A 25,062-nucleotide genomic window follows, 5' to 3' on the forward strand; every position below is an offset into this window, starting at 1 on the left:
ATGTGACAAATTGGACTGGTGATTTCGTAAATACAAAGTTTTAAGAATTTCGAAGGTATCTTATCTTGTCCGGTGGAGCAATCATTACGGAGTGAGAGGATTGCTTTTCTTACGCCCGAGTAGGTGGTTTTAGAGAAGCTGAATGTGTTCGGATTATCAGGAAGTGTATCAATCAAGTTTCGCAACGTTTCTTCAGGCTTAGGTACAGAGTTCAGTAGCCTTACTGTGGTTGTGTTATAATGTTCATTAAGTGCGTTTGGGTCAGCGTCGATACTCTTTGGGTTTGGATTTAAAATCCGGTAGATGGTATTCCAAACTTCTTTCGGGCGTCTCGATGATAGTGCTTTTTTATAAAAGTTTGATTTGGTATTGCGTATGTTTTTCTTTACTTTGTTTCGAACTTTACGGAATGCACCCCAATCTTGTTCGTTATGGGGTCGTTGATGTGCTCGAGATCGTAGTTGGTCACGCTCGCGGAGCTTAGCAGATAGATTAAGTTCTTACAGCCATGGGGCCGGTGGTCTCGTTATTTTGCATTTGACAAGTGGTGCATGTTCGTTTAAACAAGATAAAAACAGTTCATTGAAACAGTGTACCTTGTCCTCTGATGACTCAAGTCCGTAAACGGCTGCGAAAGGGATTTTCTCAACATCAGATACAAATGAAGCGGCGTTGAAATTGGTTTCGATTCGGATATGTTTGTATCGTGGCTCGAAACGTGGTTTCTTGACGTCGAAAATGACATAAGGGCCGTCGTGATCACTGATTTCGTCACATGGAAGAACGTTCTCGTGGTTGATTTTGGGAAGATTTGAGGCGATATGATCTATTAGCGTACGGTCATGTCTAGTAGGTCTGGAGATATGTTGATTGAGGCCATGGTTGCGTAAAAGTTCTCTATACTCTTGTGCAATTTCTGAGTTTTCTATCATATCAATGTTAGTATCACCGGTGATGACTATAGGGCCAGTCCAGATTGTTGAAACGTAGACAAGCAGGGTATCGAGCTTGGTCAGCCACACACGCTTATCTGCTAGGGTAGGACTTGGTTGATACAAAGCAGCTAGGAGAAAAGAGTCATGTTTACCTTTGATCTCCATCCACATGTGTTCGATCGAAGTGTCTTTTTCGGTGATATCGTCCCTTATTTTGAATTTTATGGACTCGTGTATATACATACATGCCAACACCGCCTCCACGTTTTTTATCTCGATTGCGGTCTTGGTTGAGGGCTCGCTGATGTTCGTCTTCCTCCGGATCTTCAGGTGCAACTTCATTGATATCTGTCAGGTCGCGGACACCGAAGAAAGGTAACACTGTAAGTAGACAGTTATGGCATGTCCACTGATTAAGTTTATTAGGAAAGTTTTTCACAGTACTCAATAATATCTCTTTATAGCTACATCCGCCCCTTAATGTATGACTCAATAATTTTTTTTTGAAACAAAATAGTAGATATTATAATATTGTTTGAACTACAAACCACATAGCACCATTCAAATTCGAATTTCTCCAAGTTGATGGTACAGGAGACTGTCACGTTATTTCATACTGTTTTATTTTAATATTTTTTATGATGGGAACAGAGATTTCAGAGATTTGTTTTTAGATAGGCTGTTTTTTTCACTACAATAAAAAGTCTTCTTTTCCGTTTGAAAGTGCGACCATAATAATAAATGCCAATGCAACAACTTCTTTTTTGATGTCACACATAATTTACATACTAAGTATATAATTTTCCCGCGGGAATTTCAATCTGGAGTTAGGAAAATGATATAGTGACGATTAAGTACTCGCAAATTTTATTGCTCTTTTAATGATTTTATTTAAAACGATCGATCTATTATTTACGCTATTTGGTAGTGCAATTACTAAGATTTAAAATTATAAAAATGTCTGCTAAGTAAAAATTAAATATAAGAATAATTTTGATCTTAATGTATATAATGATGTAGTATAAAATTAATGCATAATCGCGTAAGCAAAACCGTTACGGCGTTTGCGACGCCGGCTTGACCGGCTAGTACAATTAAATTTTCACCCGTTTATGTAACGTATCGTTAATCCTTGGATGTGTTTTAAGCGTTTTTTATTGTTACTTCTATAGTCAATTAATTTGTGCTCAAAAAAAAATTTTTAAAGTTTTAGCTGATTTTTTTAGCATGTTTTTAACTTTGACCCCATTACATATAAAAAGAACATAAATAAATATTTTTCGTGTATTTTAATCACTTTTAATTTTTTTATTTTAACCACAAGAAATTTTCAAATTTTTCCGCTCTACTGTAAATAGCGTCTTTCAAAATATAAATTTATTTTGAAAAAAAAAATATGTTCATTATTTTATCTAAAATGTTCCAATGCCTTGAAGAACTAGTGCAAGGCTAAACCCGTTTCAAGATTTTCGAATATAAAATACAGTCCTCTCCTTTACTTCAAATCATTTTGTGCACAGTTTTTTATTATTTATAGTAAACCCTATCTCTTTTTTTTGGACCCACCCCGATGGGGTGGAGGTCATTAACCAATGTTCGTTCGTTAGTTAGTTAGTTAGTTAGTTAGTGCGTGTGTTCGTTACCAGCTTTTCTCGAGATTGGCTCATTAGTTTTTTCTGATTTTTGGCACGAAGATGCATGACCATAAACCCTCAAATGTGACGGAGCCCGATTTTCAAAAAAAAATTGGGGGGCAAATTTGGGCCAAAAAACGGCTTAAAAACGGGTTTTTTGGACTTTGTGAAAAATTGGATCATTAATCTTTTCTGATTTTTTGCATGAAAGTAGGGTACAATCAAAGTTAGAAGATGGCTCAAGCAGATTCTTGCAAAAAAAATTTTTTGGCTCAAAAATCGCATTTTTATCTATAAGAACCACTTTTGATAAGAATACATCAATGTTCTTAGCCATATTATTATTATTATTATTTTTATTAGTTTTTTTAAGATGAAAATGTCACGGTGGAGGGTAATGATTTGAGTTTTCTAGAAACACTTATTATTTTTTTGGCTGAAAAACGAATCTTTATCTATAAGAATCGCTAATTATAAGCATAGATCAATGTTCTTAGCCAAATTATTATTTTATTATTATTTTTTCTAAACAAAGAAAATGTCACCTTAGAGCGCGATGGTTTGAGTTTTCTGTAAACACTTATTATTTTTTTGGCTGAAAAACGAATCTTTATCTATAAGAATCACTATTTATGAGCATAGATCAATGTTATTAGCCAAATTATTTTTGTATTATTATTTTTTTTAAAAGAAGAAAATATCACGGTAGAGCGCGACGGTTTGAGTTTTCTGGAAACCTTATTTATTAAGCCGTGCATTTTTCTGATAGTGGTTTTTATAAAGAAAAGCGCTTAATAGCTTTTTGGACCTACCCCGGTGGGGAATAAATTAACATGTGTTCGTTCGTCCGTCCGTTCGTTCGTCTGTTACCAACTTTTCTCAGGATTGAATCATAAGAATCTTTTGATTTTTGGTACAAAGGTGGAAAATGGTGGTGGCCAAAATGTGACGGAGCCCGATTTTCGAAAAAAAAAATTTTTGGGTAAATTTTCGGCTAAAAAACGGGTTTTTTGGACTTTATGAAAAATGGATCATTAATTTTTTCTGATTTTTTGCTTTTTTATTTTTTTTTCAAAAGTCTTTTTCAGTAGTGTTGATAGTTTCTCTCAATAGGTATACTTTCATTTTCTTTATTTTTTACCAGTTATGTCTCAATGTGATTCATTGTTTCAATGTTCATTGATTAGTTTGATAATCAGGTAGGTCCATAAAAGTATCACTTGTTTATTTCTTTTTCAAATATTTTTCAATAGTGTTGATAGTTTCTCTCAATAGATATGCTTTCATTTTCTTTATTTTTTTTGTATTTTGACCAGTTATGTCTTATGTGTTTCATTGTTTCAATGTTCACTGATTAGTTTGATAGCCAGGTAGGTCCACAAAAGTATCGCTTGTTACTAGGTGTTTTTCCTATAACTACCTGGATATTATAACCAGTTTTTAGTGAGGGTGTCTGACGACTCTTAAAGCTTTTCTTAAAAATTCAAGAAGCAGAGATCCCATAAGGATTCCAGGGCTAAACGAAACCTAAGCTAAACGAAATTTGTCTTTTTTTATCTCTTCTTTTAGATATTTTTTGTATGGTAAGAAGGACTTCAAATACGAAGGAGCGCGAAATGGTGACACTTTCATCAAATCATGGAAGATCCAAAGGAGGAGAGTGAACAACCTACGCATGCGCAAGAACAACAATGGAAAGACACGCCGAGTGGTGTTGTGCACTTGGGTGAAAGTGATTTTGATGATTTTCTCAAATCGCATCCCTCACTGTTGGTGATGTTCTATGCGCCGTGTAAGTTGTTGTTTTTATTACAGTGGAATCTCTCTTTAAGACGGACATATGTTCTAAAGTGGACAGCTCTATAAGACGGACAGTTTTCCTTGGAACGGATTGATTGATGACGGCTAAAATCTAATAAAAGAGTTTCTATAAAGCAGACGGACTCTATAAGACGGACATAATTTTCTGCAACGATTGTGTCCGCTTTAGAGAGATTCCACTGTATAACGATTATACTAAAGTCTAATTCGCAGACCCTCCAAAATACATAATTGTGTTGGGTCTGCTCATTATACTATGTTTATTCTTTACTAAGCTAGTTTTATGGTGAAGATTTGAAGTCACATTCTCTCATTCAATTTGAAGCATAAAAAGGTATTTACGAGAAACCTTCCAAATACTTCGATATACTCCCGTGGCTGATGAAAACTAATTTGAATTCCCCTTAAAAATAAAGTTAGAGAGCATCAACAATAGCATTTTTTTCATCCTAAGTGTTTTTGATGCATAAGCTAAACCGGCGTTTGCGACGACGGGAATCGTCTAGTGTATACTTATAAAGTAAGTGATTAATTTGCAGGTTATATCTCTAAGAATAATTTGTAAGATGCCTGTTAAACCCAATCGATAAGAAAAGCATACTGTAGTAACACAACTCCATGTTGGTTATCAAAAGAAATTGTGCTGCCAATCAAACTCAAGAACAACGTAACTTCTTCCCATCTAAGACCCGACGAATGATGTAAAAAATACTGCAAGTCTGAGTCTGTAGAAAAATCTCGTATCTCTGTTGTGTCAGTCACTGAGTGAACAAGAAAAAACACTTGTATGGTGTAAAAACTCAACGTAATCGAAAACAGTTGGCTTAGTTGCCGTCTTTTCCGTTATATCTGTCTCTGGTGAAGTATCTAGTTGTGTAGGGTATGGGCTCTTCCCTGTGCGATTTTTCTTAGTGGGCAATGGGTGGCGTAATGCCCAAAACGTAGACAATTGAAGCATTTGATATCGTCAAAAGATTTCCTTGGTGGTGGTCTGTTATTGTTCCTTTGCCTATTATTCTGGGGAAATTCGCTCGTCAGTTTAGATTTCGTGTATCTGTCCCTAATCTCTCTAGCTGCTCTAAGAGCATTTTTCAATCTTTTTTTTCGTTGTCACTTGAAAGGATGCGTCGTCTTTCTGAAATTCTCGTGATCGGCTATCATAATTAACTTATTTCTGTCTTCTGAAGTTGAGGTGGATTTGTGATTCTTTCACCTGGTCTGGTCCTGTCCAATTTCTCCTTTAGTTCATTTATTTCGGTCTCTTGTTGCAGCAAGGATGGATTGATGATGTTGGTGTATATTGTCAGCAACACGTTGTTAGATATTGCTTGTAGTTGATCATTTGTTAGGTATGCTAATCACCCTTTGTGCTTGTTGGCCTGCCATTGTTGATGCTTGTAAAGATATAGTTCGATTTAATTTTGTTGTTGGAGAATTTAGACCAACGTCCATCAGTAAAATTAAAAAGGGATGCAAGTAGATCTGGATACTACATTATGTCTGTAAAAGATGATGAGAATTTAATGCAAATATTTCCAATGGAAAAGTTTCCACGACTGATACACAATTTTCTTATAAGAACATCATAAGGCTTCGATGGCCAAAATGTGAAGACCAAGTTAAGAATGTTTTAAAGTCTTTCTGGACTCTAAAGCACAAAATTACTTAGAAAATTGCACTAAACTACTCACAAAATGGTGAAATCATTAAGAACAATTTTAAGAACATTTTAGGCCTTAAAACTCAAAATTTAAAAATTTCGAAAAGTCCGTAGAATTTTTGGATGTTCTTATAAAAAAACGTGTAATACACTAACGTATTGAACGATGTATTTAAAATTGAACTTACGCACACGCATCGATCATTTCGCCACATTTCACTTATTTCGTACGCGTTCTTAGTATAATAAAGATTTTGAAACAATTTTTTCTAAAATTAATTGAATTCATAAGATTTCCAAAAAAGGTTAATTCAATTGAACATGTACGTTATTTACTATCTGCAATTTTCTCTATTTCAAAGAAGACTATACACTTTCCATGCTGAGATTAAATGTTTACAAATTTGAGTCGAGAAGGTCTAACTTTTTATTTAATCATTGAAATACCCCCAAAAAAAGTTTTGTTAATATTTTAAGGAAAATAAGCATTTCTCGTGATTGGCTTGGTATTTTTTCTGATTTTCCGCACAATGATGTATAAAATAATCTGATGTAGCCTGACTTTTGAAAAAATTATTTTCAGGACAAATTTTGGCCAAAAAGTGGGTGTGTGAAAAGTTTTTTTCTGATTTTTTTTTCCCATGAAGACAGGAGGGAAAATTCTCTAAAAAGTGGCTGAAACTTTTATCCGGAAAATTATATCTGGATAGTAATGACATTCTCCTGGTATCAAAAGTTTTCTTGAATAATAAATCTGGGGAATGACCTTGACGGCCGATGGAGACGTGCCGCTTGAGTTTGAAAAATGGATCCTTTCAGAAAGAAAAAATCATTTCCATTTTCACCCTGAAATTTTGTCAAAAGTGCAGAGTTCGTGGAAAACTTAATAAGAGTAAATCAATATAGACGAATGAATTACAAAGCTGATAAACGTGTCTTCCCTGTATGATACATGAACTAAAAGAGACCCTGGTCATATGGACCAGGATATAAATGATAAACTCTACATGCCCCCTTTTGGGGATCATAATGTCGTTATTAACAAATGACTCAATCGTGTGATTGTCCTGACATTTTTGGAGACAAGGCTCTCGGTGGTCTTCTCTCTCTGGTACTTCTTCTGTGTGTCGGGACTTCTTGCTGTGCCCCTCGTTGACCCCCTTCGTCGGCGGTCTTTTGTGGTGGTTGGGAGGGTTGACAGCTTGGCTCATCACGGTGTAGTAGGGGTGTTGGAGTTTGTTGTATTTGGGGTGGATCAATGGTGACCTCGGGTCGTCGGCACGATTCCAGTATCGGTCGAAGGAAACGTCGGTTTCTGAGGGTAGCTCTGCGACTGCCATCCACCATGACTCGATACTGGCGGTTTGGAAGTGTCTCTGTGATGTAACCCGTATTGTGCCATTTCGTTGGTTGGCTTCCTTTCTGGTTTTGGATCTGGACCGTGTCCCCGACGTTCAACGGGTTGAGGGGCTTTCGGGAATGATCGAGAGCGATGTGTTGTTTTCTCGCCATGGCTTGCTCGCGATAGTCGGCAATCTGGTTCCAACCGTCTTGAAGGCGAATTTCTTGAATCGGTAAGTGGTCTCGAACGGGTCTTCCAAAGAGGGCTACCGCTGGTGAGGTTCCAGTTTGTTGACACGGGGTGTTTCTGTGCGTGAGTAAGGCTTTAACTGCTTTTTCGTTGTCAAGCCTGCCTGTTTTTGGGTCGACGTTTCCTAGAAGAATTCTCTTGGCTGTTTTGACTCCTACCTCAGCCCTACCATTGCTTTGGGGGTAGTATGCAGAGGAGAGCCGGCGGTGAATGTTCCAGGTAGTCAGGAAGTTACGGTATTCAAACGAGTCGAACGGTGGTCCCCCGTCTGATGCGAGTTCTCGTGGGACCCCGAATATGGAGAAATACATAAGCAATACTTTCTTTATGTATTCGAATGTGGAATAATTAATGGTTGCTACTTCTATCCATCCAGAATACGCATCTACGTAGATAATGTAGCCGAATCCGGAAAGTTTGAAGAGATCTATCGCAACTTGTTGAAAAGGGTATTCAGGTGGGTCGGTCGAGATTGCCGGTTCTTTGTGTTGGGACGGGGCTTGCTCGTTGCACTGACGGCATCGATCTCGTAAGACACGGACGGCAGCATCAAGTCCTGGCCAAAAGAACCTTTCCCGGGCGTTGGCGAGCATACTGCTGACTCCTTGATGTGCCGCGTGGAGGCCTTCTAACACGGTTTGACGTAAGGATGCGGGGATCAACATCTTCTTTCCTTTGAAGGGAACGCCTTGGATGAGGTATAGCTCGTCTTTCATGCTCCAATAACTTCGGATATCCATGGGCAGTTGGTCCTTTGACTTTGGGAATCCGTTGGTGATAGATTCGGCGAGTAGCGAGCATTCTTCGTCAAAGATTGCGTGGTTCTTGACGGTTTCCCATGAGACATTTTTGACACCGTTTCCTTGGGTATTGGCAAACATCACTGCTGCTATTTCGCTAGATTCGTCGTCGTCTGGTTTGACCGGGTTTCGGGAGGCGATGTCTGATACCTTCATTACTTTCGATTTTCCGGGGAAGTGGATAATGTTGAAGCTGTACATAAGAGTTTTCTCTTTAAAATTTCGTACTCGGGGGTTCTCTATCGTTGACAGTTCTCGGTCATTGAATATGTTGATGAGTGGTTTGTGGTCTACCACCACGGTTAAATCGGGTGCACCCATTACAAACATACGACAGCGCTTTAGGCCAAAGGCGATGGCCAATGCTTCCCCTTCAATCGGTGCGTAACGACTTTCGCTATCCGTGGTGAAACGAGAGCCTGCAAAAATTAATTTCCAGTGTTCTTTACCGCAGTCTGGTTTCGATGGTTGCGGGCAGTTGCAATGTTTTTGGATCAGGTGGAATCCGATACCTGTCTTTGACCAATCTGTTATTAGACATGTTGGTCGTTCTCTAACGAAGGTCTCGACTCCGTCTTGGACAAGCTTAATGATCTCTGCTTTTGATTGGATAAAAATCTGTTCGATTTGCTCGTCCCAGTAGAATGTTTTTGACGAAAGCAATTTACGGAAGGGTTCCATCACTCTGGCTTGTGCAAATGAGTAAGCTAATTGGTTGACTAAACCGAACCACGATCTAACATCTGTAATCGACTTTGGTGTTGGAAAGTTTTGAATTGCTTCGATGATTTTCCGCAGAGGTTTATAACCGTCCTTTGTGATTTCGAACCCTGCGAACTCGGCTGTTTCTTGAGCGAATTGGAACTTGTTTGTGTTAAATACAATTCCGTTGTCGTTGCAGAGTTTTAAGTAATCGACGGTGTGCCAGAACGATTGCTCGATGGAGTCATCCCATAACAAAGTGTCATCAATGCAACGGACTGTTTGCTGTACGTCGATTGTGATGTCGTCGAACCTTCTGGTGTATGCGTCTCCTGACACGTGGAAACCCATGGGCGCTCTTCGATATCGATATCTGCCCCATTCAGTGATAAATGTTATCGCGTTTTCGGCATTTTCGTCTAGAGCGAGGCTGTGGTAGCCGTTCCACGCGTCAACGACTGTTTTGCGTGTGGACGGAGGGATGGTTGAGACTAGATCGAATGGGGTTGGTGTGTGGTGAGTTTCGCGGAGGGTTGCTTTGTTCAACTGCTGTAGGTCAACTGTGCGTCTCGGGTCACCGTTTTTCTTGGCCGTGACGACCATACGGGCGCACCATTCGGTAGGTGTTCCTTGTGGTACTTTCTCAATAATGCCCAAACGAACGTCTCTGTCTAAGTCTTGTTTGACACGCTCTTTCCAATGGTGGGGTACGGGAATTGGGGTGTGGACCGCATACGGCTTACAATCGTCCTTGAATTCGACTTTCATTGGTTCCCCAGTCATTTGCGGTAGGGGTTGGTGGTTGAATGCGGATGACTCAAAAGTTTTAAGTAACCAATCTTTCAGTTTCGGAACATTACTCTCAATAGGTTCAAACGGTATTTCTGTTGGTCTTGGTGGCGTTGGGGTACGAGGAATACATGGGCACGACTGACCTTGTGCACATGCGGATGACTGTGTGTTTGGAAAACTCTCCTCTACAATACCTAAGTCCTTCATTGCTGTCTGTGATAGGTAGAGTCCCTTGCAATTTTTGGAGATGTACACCATTTGGTTACTCTGGTGGTCATTGAGTTCGATTTTCAGAAAGAGAGCCCCCATGATCTCGAGTGGGGACCCTGTGATACCAATTGTCTTGTGTCTTGTCGATATCAAGTAGTTTTTGGGACAGTTCAATAATGATAAGATTTCTGGTCCTGCCGTGCAGGTTTGGCAGCCAGAATCTGCTACCGCTTGCGTTGCACCCTGTTTTAGTGATGAGGGTGTTGTCTTTCCAAAACGTTCATGTGTTTGTCTTATAATGTCTACTTTAATATAAACATTTGGTGGCGGTTCGGGTCGTTGAGTACTAAAAGATTGATCTTTCCACTCCATGTGAGATTGGGTTTGTGTTATCTTCCCCCCATTGTATAAGGGGCCAAACGAAAATCCCCTTGGAGGTTGGCTGATGCGATGGATGGGGGTTCTTCCATTTCCTCTTCGGTGACTGCATTGGAGCGAGAAGTGGTGTTTGATCTCTTCTGGCAGACGGCTTGGAAGTGTCCTTTAATCCCACAATTGTTGCATGTTTTATTGAAGGCAGGGCAGTCCTTTCTTGCCATAGTTTTACCCTCGTGTTGTGTTCTGCCACATCCTTTACAGTTCTGGGTGCTTTTACTTGAGGGGCTGAATCCTTTTGAACGGCGGTAGGCGGATCTGTTTGCGGCACTGATGCTAGGCTGAGAGTCAGTGGCCCTCATGAGGTCGGTGGACTCTTCGGTGGCTTCAAGGCATTGGAGACGTTCGACTTTCTGTTCAAGTGTTGGTAGCAGCGGAGACTCTGATAGAATACGGGATTGGTGTTGTTGGTTCTTTAACCCTGAGATGAGTTGTTGTGTTATCATGTCATTGGAATAGTTTATTTCAATCTCAGGTTCGTGTGTCGTGCAGGTAACTTTGAACTGGCAAAGAACGGCTTGGGATTTAAGGCGGGCAACGTACTGGGTAACTGTCTCGCCGTCCATCTGGGTTAAACGGAAGAAGTTAATTCGGTGGACCTCTTTGTGGGTACCTTTGACTGCTACACGTTTGATGTGGTCGAGTAGGTTTGCTTCGGATGATGTGTCGAGGGTATCAGACCCAATGTATTCGAATAAAAGTTTATTAACCTCCTGGGAGCATGATGCACGAAGCTCCATACGTAAAATGTTCTGATCAGTGATACCTGTCATTGCCTTGTAACGGTTCCAACTGTCTTTAAACAATTCCCATTCTCGTTCGTCAGTATTTATGTTGATAATTGGGCGATCCGGGGCTTTGGTTTTTGGCCTGGCATTGGCTGGTCCGTTGTTTGGTTGCTGGTTGGCACGTAGTACTGCATTTTCTGTTTGTAAGGTTTGGAGTTGCTCCATTTGTTGCCTCATCATTTCGATCATTTGTTGAAATTGATCATTCGTCGCCATGTTTGTTGTTGTTTGAGTTTCGAAATCGAAAGTTGTTTTGGCGGATTGTTTCTAGCGTTGGCGTGTGTGTTCGTGGGCGGGCGGTGTCTTCGTTAGGTTGACGGGCGGCGCTCGCTGGATTATGGTTTACGGGTTATGGTGAGTGTGACCACGTCTACCAAAACAAGATGGCGAACAAGGCGAGTGGCGTACCTTGTGGAATCGTGTAGGATGGTTGACAATCGGTGAGTGTTCGCTATATTTTGAGTTTTCCTTCAGAAGTATCCCACTTCTGACACCATGCAGAGTTCGTGGAAAACTTAATAAGAGTTTGATAGCAAACGGATGGAATAGTAAATCAATATAGACGAATGAATTACAAAGCTGATAAACGTGTCTTCCCTGTATGATACATGAACTAAAAGAGACCCTGGTCATATGGACCAGGATATAAATGATAAACTCTACAAAAAGTCCCCAAAAGTCAACTATGTCAGATACACATTTTGAAAATTAGTAAATTTGGGACCCTGATATCTTCAGAGCATAAAAAAGGGACCGTGATCAGTGGCACCTCGACGTAACTAATTTTCTCTAAGTGCCCTCCTCCCGAATAAATCACATTAAATCAGGACACAAAGATGTAAAAAGTGTTTAAAGTATTATATATAAGGGTCTGGACCTCTAGGAAGACAAATCAAGAAAGAAAATAATGGACAAAGAAAGATTATATATTTTTTTGAATTACAAAAATAAACAGAAAATTACAGCTGCAAAGAAAGTACAAAATGGTGCAAAATTACATGCGATTAATAATAAGTATCAAAGAAATGTTCATGTTTAAAAAATTATAAATTGATTTGAAGTAACTAACAATTCTCTCTGACATAAAAGTGACGTGTATACAAAATATTATATTCCCTAGCATACGATAGCACTGAACATTAAAATTATTTTATTTACAAAAACATGGTACACAAAATAATTCACTTTTTGCACAAATCATCATTTATATGTTCGAACAGCTCCTCGCCAGTCTCAATAGTTTTAGCGTTAACATCATCGAAACATTTCTCTATCCCTTTCGATAAAAATTGCCGGTAGTATAAGTCTTGCTTTTCAATAAATTGTGGACAATAATGCTGCGATTCTTCCCCGAATAAAATTTGGATGTAAACATATCTTTTGTTCTTTTCCTTGTAAAGGGGATGGTTTTTCCAATGAAACTCAGTTCTACTCAACTGCCCGTCTGATGATAGTTTCATGCCTTTCCAGTAAGAAGAAAAATGAATTTCTAATGGTTCTTGGTTTACTTTAGAACGATGGTCGTTTACTTTTCTTAAAATGGCCGACGCCATTGGAACATAGGTAAATTTCATATAAAGAACAGTGATGAATATCTTTCGAATCTCCTTCATGCAATCATCAGTGAAAAAATTTCTCTTAGACATGACCCAACGGTACGTCATATTGTAAACATCAAAGTCCGGATTTTTTATGACATCGAATAGTGTCTTAATGACTTGGTGCTGCATTGTAATACCAGTCATAATTTGTGTTTCAATATTTCGATTTAATGGAAGCCAATCTATTGGTTTATATTGAGAATATGTCCTATAAATGATAACTGCCCATTGTCTCTCTTCCTGCAGTAACTCCAGATATACGAGAATTTCATCAGCAAAACGGACATCATCTCCCATAAGGACAATAGTTTGTTTAATGTTTTTGTTATCTCCCATGATTTTGTCATCATAAAGCTGCTTTATTAGTTCGGCGATTCTACGCCATTCGTTCTTATATCGAGAGTATTCTAATCGAAAACTGTTTGTTCGTAATTGAAATTGATTGATATTATAGTTCTTTCTCAATCTGACTATGTCAAAACCGTCGAAGTAGTTTACCATAAAACATGCTTCATTGTCAAGTAAATCGTTGAATTCTTGCAAGAAAAAACTGTCATCTAAAGTACGATCAAAACCACCAAAATAATGGTAATGAAAGGTTATGAAGGTGACGTTCCTGAACTCTGAACACCCTAACATTGAAAAATCGTCGAAATTCTGCACAACACCATTGGAAGTTGTAAAATAAACACATGTTGATATCACGAATATCAGTGTTACATGAAACATGTTTGTTTTCTTCTTATTTCGCCTTTAAACGTTTCCAGTGTCGACGATAGAGTGATATTACTGCTACTTTGGATCTAATCTCATTGTTTTTTTGCCTTCTCCCTTTTGGGACAAGATGGAGTTTTTTCAAGCTCTTATTTGATTTTGTTGGTCGTTAACCAGTAATAAAACAATTTTGTTACTTTTTCTAAAGAACGCGCCATTCTAATTACTTCAAATGACCATTAAGAAAAAATCTGGAAGCCGCATTAATTGCCCTTAAGAGACCACGTCTAAATGACCAACTCGACTCTGCTCGTTTAATTCTTTTTAGAAATGGTGTAACATAGATTTTAATAGAAAAGAGACATTGGTCGTGTTCAGACCAAGGTTTAAAGCAATTAGGTCTGCATGTTTCTTTTATATTCCTTTTGTATTCAACGGCACGCTCCTCATTAGTTAAACCAAAGTTTAAAAAGGAATCACCCTCTGGTTTAAAGAAAAAGTTTTTACGATATTATCACAGTTTTCTGAATAGACGAAATCAGAATTTTCAAGCGAAAAGCATGCTCCTTTTGTAAATTATGAAAGGAGAACGTGAAATTTATGACTTAGAGACGCTCGGAGCTTCTCTAGCAGTAATGGCTTCAACGAACACGAATTAGTGTTTTGCAGAGGGATTCCCTGAAATATTTTTTGTTTCAAAGTATCTCAAGAGAGAAGATGACATGATTTCAAATTAGGAAAGGACATTCCTCGAGATCGCCAATCGATGATGACAAAAGAAAAGTGATTATAATTGAATTCCCATATCAACAAAATAGTACTTAAACCTTAAACTTAAACTTTCAGGTCTGAACACGACCATTCACATATCCCGTGAGAATGCCTCTTTTCATTTTTAATAGCTTTCTTTTATCACTTTTTAATGATTTTAGACGAATAAATTTGTAACTTTTTTGATTTTCAATTTTACTATTCTATAGCACTGATGATGGAAAGACCGAAAAGCTTTTGCTAATTTTAAATGTTGTTGTTTTTTATTTTTTCAAATGACCAATTATTGAAGTATCTTATAAAAACTCCATTTCATCTTTCCCTTTCACTTAAAAAAAAATAATTAAAAGTAATTAAATAAAAAGGGGAAAAATGAAATTAATGTTGCGTTTGCTTAAATTACTTTACTTTGTCGCTACCTCGTTAAAACAGACTAATGATGCGATAAGATCACGTGGAAAAATTTCTTGTCTACATGTCTCATTTTTGTTGAATTACACGTTTTTTATAAGAACATCCAAAATGTTTGAAACCTTCGGATGTTCTAAACTTTATTTTTTTTTAAGCTTAAAAATGTTCTTAACATATCCTTATTTTGACCGTTTTGTGAATGTTTTGACCATTTTCCTAAGAAATAGGGTGTTTTTGAGTCCGAAAAGCCTCAAAATGTTCTTAACTTGCTCTTAACATTTTGGCCAGCGAAGTGTTATGTTCTTATATAGTTTAAAAAAAGGTGTATGTAAAGAAAATAAGAATTTACAAGCTTAAACAGACTGCGGTACTGATCTAATAATAATCTAAGGTAATAAAAGACAATAAAGGATATTCAAGCTAATGGACAATCCAAAAAATATTTAAGCCTGAAAAAAAGCAACCTAAAAATCAGCCAAAATTTACTGGTTCTTATATACAGTAATGATAGAGCAATGTATTTGACAAACGAAAATGGGGTCCTACTTTTTATCATTTCAATTTAAAATTCCACTTTTTGTATTTGCTTTAGATGTACTGTTTTCATTTACCCTTGGATTAAATATCTAGTAAGTCGCTTATTTTGATGTTTTTTTAAAAAAGTTTTACACACTTTTTTTTATAAGAATACACTTCATAAGAATGTCCATGATGAAAATGGTCAAAAAATTAAGAATATGCTAAGAATATCACCATCATAGAATTTTGCTACTCAAGCTAGGAATGCCATTTTTAGACCATTTTAAATTATAAATTGTCAATTAGGATCATAAACTAAGAATGCTGTAAGAATATTTTAGGATGATTTTCCCTAAACGTTAAGAATATCCATGATAAAATGATTTACACCATTCTTGTAAAAAAAGCGTGTAAATGTTATTTGAGCTAGGAGTTCAAGTATGTGGTATATGGTTACAATTTTTTGCTTACATACGATTTTATTGAGGAACTTGCCTGCATACATATTGTCATCGAATTTATCAAGTTAAATTGTATTTTGATAGGAGGGTATAGGTATTTTGATAGGGGAATTTGATTTAAAACTGTATCGAGCCTTGATGTAAATTAATATATCGGTTTAATTAAAATATGAACAGGGTCAGGACAGGGCCGGCGAAACTGGGGGGCCGGGGGGCCATGGTCACCCCCACATTTTTGCTAAGAAAGGCCCGTCGGCGCCAACCATGGTGGCGCCTCCTTAGACACTTACTATTTGGCCCCTCCACTTTCAAAATTGATTCGCCGGCCCTGCAGGAGACATTTCTATATATGGGAGACGGGGAGTTGGACATTTTCCTTTGAAACAAGGAGTCTTTGTTTGGAAGTAGTCGTTGCTAAGGGAACGACAACACTTTCAAGGGGATATTATGGCTTGTGATGTGATCGCAGAAATTATGTTCATCATAATGTTTTTAGATTCTCGATACCAGTAAGTTGATTATATCGCTAAAAATGAAAATCATGTTTTTCAATGAAACATTAAGTCGTTTTAATCTCACCAGGAATACAAATAAAGATGAGCAGTGCATTCTGGTTGATCAGTTTGCTAGTCGCTACGGCAACCATGGTTAATGGAGCATCCCCATTGGACAATCTTGCCAAATCCATGCATGATGCGAAAACTTATGAAGAATTCGAGGCAATTTTCAAGACGGTGAAATGGCAAACAGATGTTTTTGGAAATGAAGATTTTCAAAAAGGATTGATCAAAGCTGGCTTCAATAAAAATTATGTCAAGGTATTGATGATATGATTGACTACATACAGAGAGATTTCTTAGAAATATGAGTTCTTATCTTCTAGGACCAAATGTTATGACCTTTCAATTTTTTATACAAATGATGTGTTCTGATTTCTCAACTCTAAGTGAGGCACAAAAATACTTCAGATGGTGATAAAAGCATGAAATTTGGCACAGATGATCCTTAGAGGGTCTAAAACTTAATTTTAAGCAGTAACACGAAATTTTCCCACCTGGCCACCTGCAAGATGATGTCATCAGGTGGCTGGGCAAAAATTTTTTTTGAAAATATTCAAAATCTGATGGTTTCAGCGGAAAGAGCATGAAATGCTGATGAAAATTGATGTATAAAACATACCTTGAAAATCTTCCTTTTAAAAGTTATGAAGGTTGGAAGTTTTGTGATGACGTAATCATAAGCCTTTCCAGACAAAACCTAAAAATCCCGTAATAAGGAAACTAGTAGACCAAATTTGGTTTTTTTTTTACATGAATCTATGTCAGAAATCGAAATTCCTTCTGACGTTGGGCTTGACATAAGAAGGCTTGAAACATCCAAAAAAAATTAGTTGGTTGTACATTGTGTTCCTGAAGGGAGGAAGCTGCCTTGATTTGCCTTGTAAACCTCAAAATCTAAGTTTAAGTATTCTGTAGGATTTAAAACTTTTAATTCAATTTGCACCTCAGAATCAGAAAAAGTAATGAATTTTGGTATGAATTCATGAATAAAGCATCAAATTTGGTCAGTTTTTTCCAAAATTACGAGGTTTTTAAGTTTTGCCTGGAAAAGCTTGTGATGACGTTATCACAAAACTTTCAACCTCCATTACTTTTGATAGGAAGATTTTCAAGGCATATTTTATACCTTAATTTTCATCAGCATTTCATGCACTTGCCGCTGAAACCATCAGATTTTGAATATTTTCAAAAAATATATAATTTTTGCCAAGCCACATGATGACGTCAACTGGCAGGTGGCCAGGTGGGAAAATTTGGTGTTACTGTTTTTTACTTTGTTTTCCTCCACGAAAAATGTTTTCTGAAAATTTCTAGGGTTACTAGGCAACAAAATTACATCAATTTTCTCTTGGTTATACCCCTGTCTCTTTAAAAGATGTGTTCTGAAGCTTTCTAGGATTACCTAGACAGAACACGTTAGATGTCCTTAATTATACCCCTATCTCGTCAGAACACATCATCCTTTCTAGCTGATTGATTTTCGAAGATATGATCAGAGCAGATGAAAATTTCTAGCTGAAATATGCTCTTAGAACACATCATAAAAAAGGTCGACCCGCCGGCTGCTTTCGTACATATCCGGCTGTAGAACTATACTGTTTATCTTACTACTTTACTGTACAAGGGAACATTTAACCTCCAGCATGTAACCTAATTCGAATTTGGAAAGTTTATTTCTTTAACTTATTTTATTTTGGTAATTATGCTACATCCCATATCAATCCCCATCAAATTTCAGTCCGTTATTTTTATCAGGCCCATTGGAAGCGGAGAGACTGGGAAGACTTCAGCCTCCCCCTTTTACAGCTGTTCCGCTGGGCCTGTGTAACACCACTGGCTGAAAAAATCCTACCGGTTTTGTGAGAAAAGGGTGTTCTTTAGTGATGCCTTATTCAGTTGGTCAGTCAGTCCACCTCTAAAATTACCATTCAAAATGGTTCAGTTGTGAATCATGGTACCAAACCCTCCACCGTATCGAGGACTTTCGTTTTCTAATTTTTTTTCCGAGGACACCGCCGCCACCGCCGCAGAAAGGCTATCGTAATACTTTCGCTAAGCGAAATTAAAAAAGCCAAAGTTCGATCTATGGTACGAAATTAATTGACTTTAAGCTTACCACCGGGCACTCATCCGTCAATTTAGTCAGCAGAGATTCCTTTATGATCATTTAAAAAATCATCATTCTGCTTCATAACATTTTACAGGTCTTAGCCGGAGTTGATATCGTCCCTTTGGTTGACACCAAAAAGATGTACGCAACTCTCAAACAAAGTAAAAATGCAACTTCTGACGTCATGTTTATGACGTTTTTTCAAAACATTGATGTGATGAAAGCTATGGAGAATTTGGATTGGCAATCTTTGCTAGCCAGTGGTGGTATTTCTGATGATACTGTCTTTGTGCCAGGTGATAAAGGTTTCTATTAATTTGCGACCTCCTTGAAATCCCTCTCCGAGGGACCCGATTTGAAAACGAACGGATGTGCAGATAAAGTTGAGGGCATAGATTTATAAAGCCTGAAGGGCTAGATGGCTTGTTTAAAGCCATCGCAGGCAAAAAAAATTGAATATCGGAAAAAATATTGTTGCTATTGTCTTCGAAAACCCGCGAAGCTTTTGATTGGTCAAGCGCTGAAATTCTATTGTAATGTCACGTGACTAGGATTTCCTACCTAACTATGGCACACTTTTCAGATGACATGGAGTTTTTATAAGATACTTTAATAATTGGTCATTTGAAGTAATAAAAATGACGCGTTCTTTAGAAAAAGTAACAAAATTGTTTTATTACTGTTTAACGACCAACCAAATCAAATAAGAGCTTGTAAAAACTCCATTTCGTCCCACACTTTTCAGCAAAAGTTTGACATCTAGCCCTTCGGGCTTTATAAATCTATGGTGAGGGTCTTAACCCTATTATTAGGGACCTATAGCGTCTAGGATGGCGACTTGAATGAGGAGGTGAAATATATCATAAAATCAGATGGCAATTTTTATCCGATTTTATCTAGATTTAATATCACGTGGACAAATTTGAAATGTAGTCAAGTTTTTGTAAAAAAAATAACGATATAATTCATGAGGGATTCATATCATTCAAAACTATCATATTTTCCTTTACCGTCTTTGTCCCAAAGAATTTTCAAGTCGTTTGGAGATTTGAAAACGTCCATTAATTACCCAATTAAAATTCACTATTCTCATGAGAAAATTGATATGAAGAGAATAAAATCTAGCTACAATCCAGATATCAATCCCTAAGGGTTTCTTTTTGTTCGGTCCTGCTGTACGTTTTCAAAGTTGCCGTCCTTGATGCTAAAAGTCATATCATAAAGGGAGCTGTTTTTTACAGCCCTCTTATGACTTTTGATCTAGCAGCGCATAAATGTTCTAAAAAAAAGAAATTGGGTTGGTGACGTCATCATAGGGGTTAATATTTACATTTACCAGTGATAAAGTACCCTCCACTAAAATCGCAATTAAAGTTAGAAACAAATATATATTTTACAGTTCTGTTTTTATTTTCTCAAGGCCAGAATTTCTTTAACATATTTGTATTTGCCGGTTTTCAATCTCTACCAATGAAATCAGATGAGATGGAGTTTTTATAAATTACTTTAATAATTGGTCATTTGAAGTAATAAAAATGACGCGTTCTTTAGAAAAAAGTAACAAAATTGTTTTATTACTGGTTAACGATCAACCAAATCAAATAAGAGCTTGTAAAAACTTCATCTCATCCCAATGAAATATATGATGAAGAGTTTCATGCTCCCGGCAATTGTCAGAAGAGAGTATAAAAAGATATATCGTATCTTCAAAAAATTAAATAATCGAAAAACAAAATTGATTTGATTTAAAATTAAAAAGATGATATAATGATGCGTGTCTATTAAATAAATATTAATTGCTAATTTTAAATTCATAATGGCCTCTTTACCCTGAACTGACTGAATTTTCTACGGTTGCTATTTTTGTTTCTTTCAAAGGTTTACCGAAAGGTTTGACAATCGACTGTGGTGTGAAGATTATGAAATTATTTGGTGTGTTGTTACAAGGAAACATGTCGCTTAGCAACCCTGCATCTTTGGTTGCCATTTTGTCTTCACCAGTTGGAAAAGGTGAGCGTTTTCATAAAAGACTTTCTCTAACTAACAATTAACATCACAATACAATAGCCACTAGCCAACAAAATTATTGTACCTTAAGGCCTAAACACCCTCAGAAAATCTTATCGTCAACCAAAAGCGTTGGGATAAAGTTTTTTGGTAATTTTGATTTGCTTCGTCCTATTTAGAGAAAAATGACAATTTTTTTGAAAATTTGTCAGTATGGTGGCCCAACAGGATGGTAGAAATAAAGATTTAAGCGCTTTACCCCCAATGCTGGACAAAAGGTTTGTAGACTTCTGCAATATTTGCAAAATACTTCAATATCGATCAAAAACAAGTTTCCAAGAGGCTCTGGGGTCTTTGAAAGTCACCCACTGCAGTCTTACCGCAAGGGCAAACCACAAGGGCTTGATTAATTGGCTTACACCAGTATCAAAACGCTGGTTTTTTGCTTGTGGTTTCCTCAAAAGCAATTCAAAAGCAATGCAACGACTTCAAAAGTGTTTTTCTTAACTTCCATCCCCTTTCAGACACATTGAAGGGTCATTTTGCTCTATTTCTCATCATTTTTCACTGAAATTTCATTTGTCTACAACCTTTTGTCCGGCATTGCCGGCAAAGATTCAGGAAGCAGTAGGAATCATGTTTAGAGTATAAAACTTTGGATTTCGACGCTCATTAGATGGGCAACGGAACGGTTTTTGCTTGGTTTTTCGATTACCTCTGTAATTCGATATTTAGATTGTATGATGAAATTTTCAGGTAAATCAAAGATATAAAAGTAAGGTTTCATATGGGTCACTGTAAATTCGAGATCAAATTCCATCTTGCTCATTTTGTGCTCCTTTTTACCCTGAACAGATCTTCCAAATTTGGTGAATATCGGACTATTGCTTGAGCTTGAATCTTTGCCAGGAGGTCTAATAGTGACAATTCGAGTAAATAAGAATTTTTTCCCATCATTTTTTCAAACAAACAGTCAATTTGCCAAAAAGACGACATCAGCGTGCAAGCAAAAATTATTTTCTCAATTTACATATGGGGCAACTTCTGGAATGAATTTCAGTCATTTTCAGTCATTAAAGGGTAAAAGGTTAACTTTCAGACCAATTTTAAATTTTCCTTTAACAAGTTTTGGTAGGATTTCCTACCAAAGAAATCACGTGACAGCAAGCAATTTTCTTGGTTTGAGAGATGCGAAATAGCGTTTGCCGCTTACATTGTTTGATCTCGCGCTCCGAAAACAATTAAAATGCTAGATCCTATCCATCGGCACGAAGTTAAAAAGTCAAACTTTTGCTTCACTTTTTTTTGCTGGAGAAAGCTTAAAGTTGCCTATCTAGCCTTTGGGTAATCTGTGACCAGACCCAGATCTGTGGGTTTATTCTTTAATTGCTCTTAAACGGTTTCCTTTCCCATCAGGCTTATTCATACATTTTACAAACACGCTCTAAAAGAAAATGCTGAAAATGGAATGAAAATTGAGCTTTATTTTATGGGGATAACTTGATAAAGTAATATCCCAAGTCTATTCCTTTGGACAAAAAGGAATGAAGAAAAAAAGGTCTTTTCTTTTCTTTGACAAAACACATGACAACTGGCATTGGATTGTGTTGAGTACAGGCTATTCAGTTTGACTAGTTTGCATAACTTCACATCTTTATGAAAAAAGTCGATATATCGTAAGGTATTTCCTCTACAAATTCATATGTTTTTTTCCCAATGACGGACTCTCTTCATGTTACGTAATTTTAGCAGAATCTAAAACCCACTATACTATTGTTCAAAGTGCCTTTGCAAAATAAAAATAAATATGTTATATCATTTAAACTGGAGTTAAGCTTTGAATATAAAAAAAAACTGATTCCCACAGACAATTGGAAAAGTTTCAACCACACAGATATCTTTTTGGTCAGCCTAAGCTGAGCATTCAAATCCCGGGGGGGGGTACTAGGTTTGCGAGGTGACGGGTATGTCCGAGCCGAAAATCGAAAATCGACCCTTTGAGAGACAAAATTTTGGTGATTTTGGGACCCTTTGAGAGACTTTTTCCAAAATTTTGGTCCATTTTTTTCCAAATTTTGGTTTGATTGTCACCAAATTTTGGTCAAAATTTTTGGAATTCGTGACCCTTTGAGAGAGAAATTTCTGATTTTCGTGATTTTGGGACCCTTTCAGAGACTAACTTTTGAATTTGTACCCCTTTGAGACACTTTTGAGGAATGAAAAAAGGTACCCTTATGGCTCGCACATACCCGGCACCCATTTTGCCTAAGTACCCCCCCCCCCCCGGGATTCAAATAGGTAAATTTTCTTCCAGTTCCATAAGACGGCAAAAAAAAAATCCGATTTCCCGATCGATATCACTTTGATTTCTAAACTTTCTTCCGATCGGGTTAACTTTTTGGGTACTTTTAGCGTGCGTTGTTTATCATAATGTGGTGTTTCAAGATGGCGGCTCAAGCGATAAGTCAGATGTGATAAGTCAGTGTTGTACCAAAGTATTTCCAGTGTAAATCTGTTGCAAGCTTCAATTTCTGTCATTTATTTTTTTAACTCAGCAAATCAAACACATGATTTTCATCAAGGGGATTCTTTTTCTACATCTTTTGAAGGTTTAAAGCCGTTTGCTCAAGTTTTTGTTTATGTTGAATTTTCGGATACTTTTTATTGCTGCTTTTTATTAGTTTTTGCAATAAAAACATATTTTTCTTGTTTCCTCTAGGTGGGATTGATGGTGTTATAATGTTATTGGAATTTGATAAAGTTTACAAAAGTACAGCTACTGTCTAAATTTGATAAAGCCTGGATGCAATCGTGCTTTTTTGGACTTGGTTTGTAAGTGTTTGATAGGGCGAATCGCAAAAAATTATTTGATTCCCGTCATTTTTTTTTTAAAGTGGGGGTCATTCGGTCGGTCGGTCGGTCGGTCGAAAATATTTTTCTTTTAAGAAGCAGCTATACATCTTGTTGAAAGGGAATCCGTGTGGACTGATCCGAATTAAGAAATTGAGAAACCGTGGATAAACTGGTTTTCGGTTTACTTTCCATTAGCATGCGGCTCGCTACTTCGATTTGAAAACTTGTAAACACAGAGCGTGCAGAGGTCGACATTGGAAATCCAGCAAAGCAGCGGAAAAGCTTTCCGACTCTCCAACTCTACCTGCTGACCGTAAATCAGGGTCGGTCAGATGACGGGAACCAAATGATGACACATCACATCTCCTATTATTGGACTTGCAAAATTATGACAAATGGTCTTTGAAATTTGATCAATTATATTAATATTAATGTATACAGTTCTTGTTGAAATTGATCTAACTATTTTTCACGCAGTTCCGGACGCAGATTGTGTTTTTCTAACCTTTTCTAACCTTGGCGCACGTTTTGACTGAATGAAGGAATGGAATGAATGGCGATAACAGTTTATACATATCTCTTATCAGACTTGCAGAAAGCGGACTGCAGAAGGTTATGAAAAATGGTTTCTAGAATTTAATGAATTATACCGTCAAGTTACACAACATGCACACTCACGTCACAACTTGCACAGTCATAACAAACAGATCCATCTGGTCTTCATTTAACATTGTTTTAAAGTTTAAAAAACACTGCCAGTGCTTGGCACAGAAGAGAGGACTCCCAGTTTAAATTAATTGCTACTCCGCTGCCCTGTTAAATTTATTTATTATGGTCGTGTGTTTATTCTGTCAAGGCGGTAAAGCGATCGCCCAAATTCATAGACCAATCAAAAGGGAGTTTAAAGCAAAATGGGGGAAAAATGAGCTTCCCTGAATAGTTATGAATTTTAAGTTTTGCTTTCGATTATCATTTGCGACCAGCAAAGTCTTCAAGATGGTTGTGTGCATGTTGTGTAACTTGACGGTACTAAACTACAAAATTTATTTACGAAGACTGGATGTAAATTATGTTTTTCTGACCATGCCAAATTATGGCTTTGACTGAATAGCAGTCAGTTTTTACGTACTCATTGGCCTTGCAGACAACTGACAAATGGTTTCTGTAATTTGACCAAGTCTACCAAAATACAGTTCCTGTTGAAATGTTATAAATATGAACTACGTTTGCAAAGATTTTGATGCAAATTGTGTTTTTCTGGAGTTTGTGCTTTGTGACTTAAAGTTTGTAGCTTGTTAGTTTAAAGTGTTATTGGAGTTTTATCAAGTAAAACAAAAAGTACAATTTCTATGTATATTTGATGGATATCTTTATTTTGGTTCTGACGTTTTGGCAATTTACTAATTTATTTCTAGATAACACTTTGGTTAGATATGGATATTGTCTACATCCAACAGAAGAAAATGTATCATAACTGACTGGAATGAAATTAACAAAAAGTTTTAATTACACTATGTTTCTCTTTTATTTTATAGTAATGAACTATAGCTTAATTGTTTGATGTCGTAGAAACAGTGCTACAATGCTAAAGAGAAGTATACTTTGATCTTCTCGTGGGGGAGGGGGGTTGGAGGAGCTCTCAGGCTTGTTTTAAAGAGGTCCCCCCCCCCAGCGGACCCTCAATTCA

At 37.1% G+C, this 25,062-nt stretch overlaps 2 protein-coding genes across 2 annotated transcripts in view; one reads left to right on the top strand and one right to left on the bottom strand.

Moving 5' to 3' along the window:
• Nucleotides 1–10,534: 10,534 nt before the first annotated feature.
• On the bottom strand, nt 10,535–11,584 carry LOC136811284 (uncharacterized). The gene has a single exon (XM_067067901.1). It carries the CDS (start codon nt 11,582–11,584, stop codon nt 10,535–10,537), a length of 1,050 nt encoding a protein of 349 aa, XP_066924002.1.
• Nucleotides 11,585–15,473: 3,889 nt separating this feature from the next.
• The window catches only part of LOC136811226 (nose resistant to fluoxetine protein 6-like), a 32,287-nt gene continuing 22,698 nt past the window's right edge, over nt 15,474–25,062 (top strand). The window contains exons 1-4 of the mRNA XM_067067840.1: nt 15,474–15,494; nt 16,428–16,663; nt 18,610–18,811; nt 20,394–20,525. Of these exons, the coding sequence (XP_066923941.1) occupies nt 16,442–16,663; nt 18,610–18,811; nt 20,394–20,525 (556 nt within the window). The 5' untranslated portion in view covers nt 15,474–15,494; nt 16,428–16,441. The remainder of the gene's footprint in view (nt 15,495–16,427; nt 16,664–18,609; nt 18,812–20,393; nt 20,526–25,062) is intronic.

This window comes from Clytia hemisphaerica, unplaced genomic scaffold (genome assembly GCF_902728285.1).
Source record: "Clytia hemisphaerica strain Z4C2 unplaced genomic scaffold, Clytia hemisphaerica genome assembly, whole genome shotgun sequence".
NCBI lineage: Eukaryota > Metazoa > Cnidaria > Hydrozoa > Leptothecata > Clytiidae > Clytia > Clytia hemisphaerica.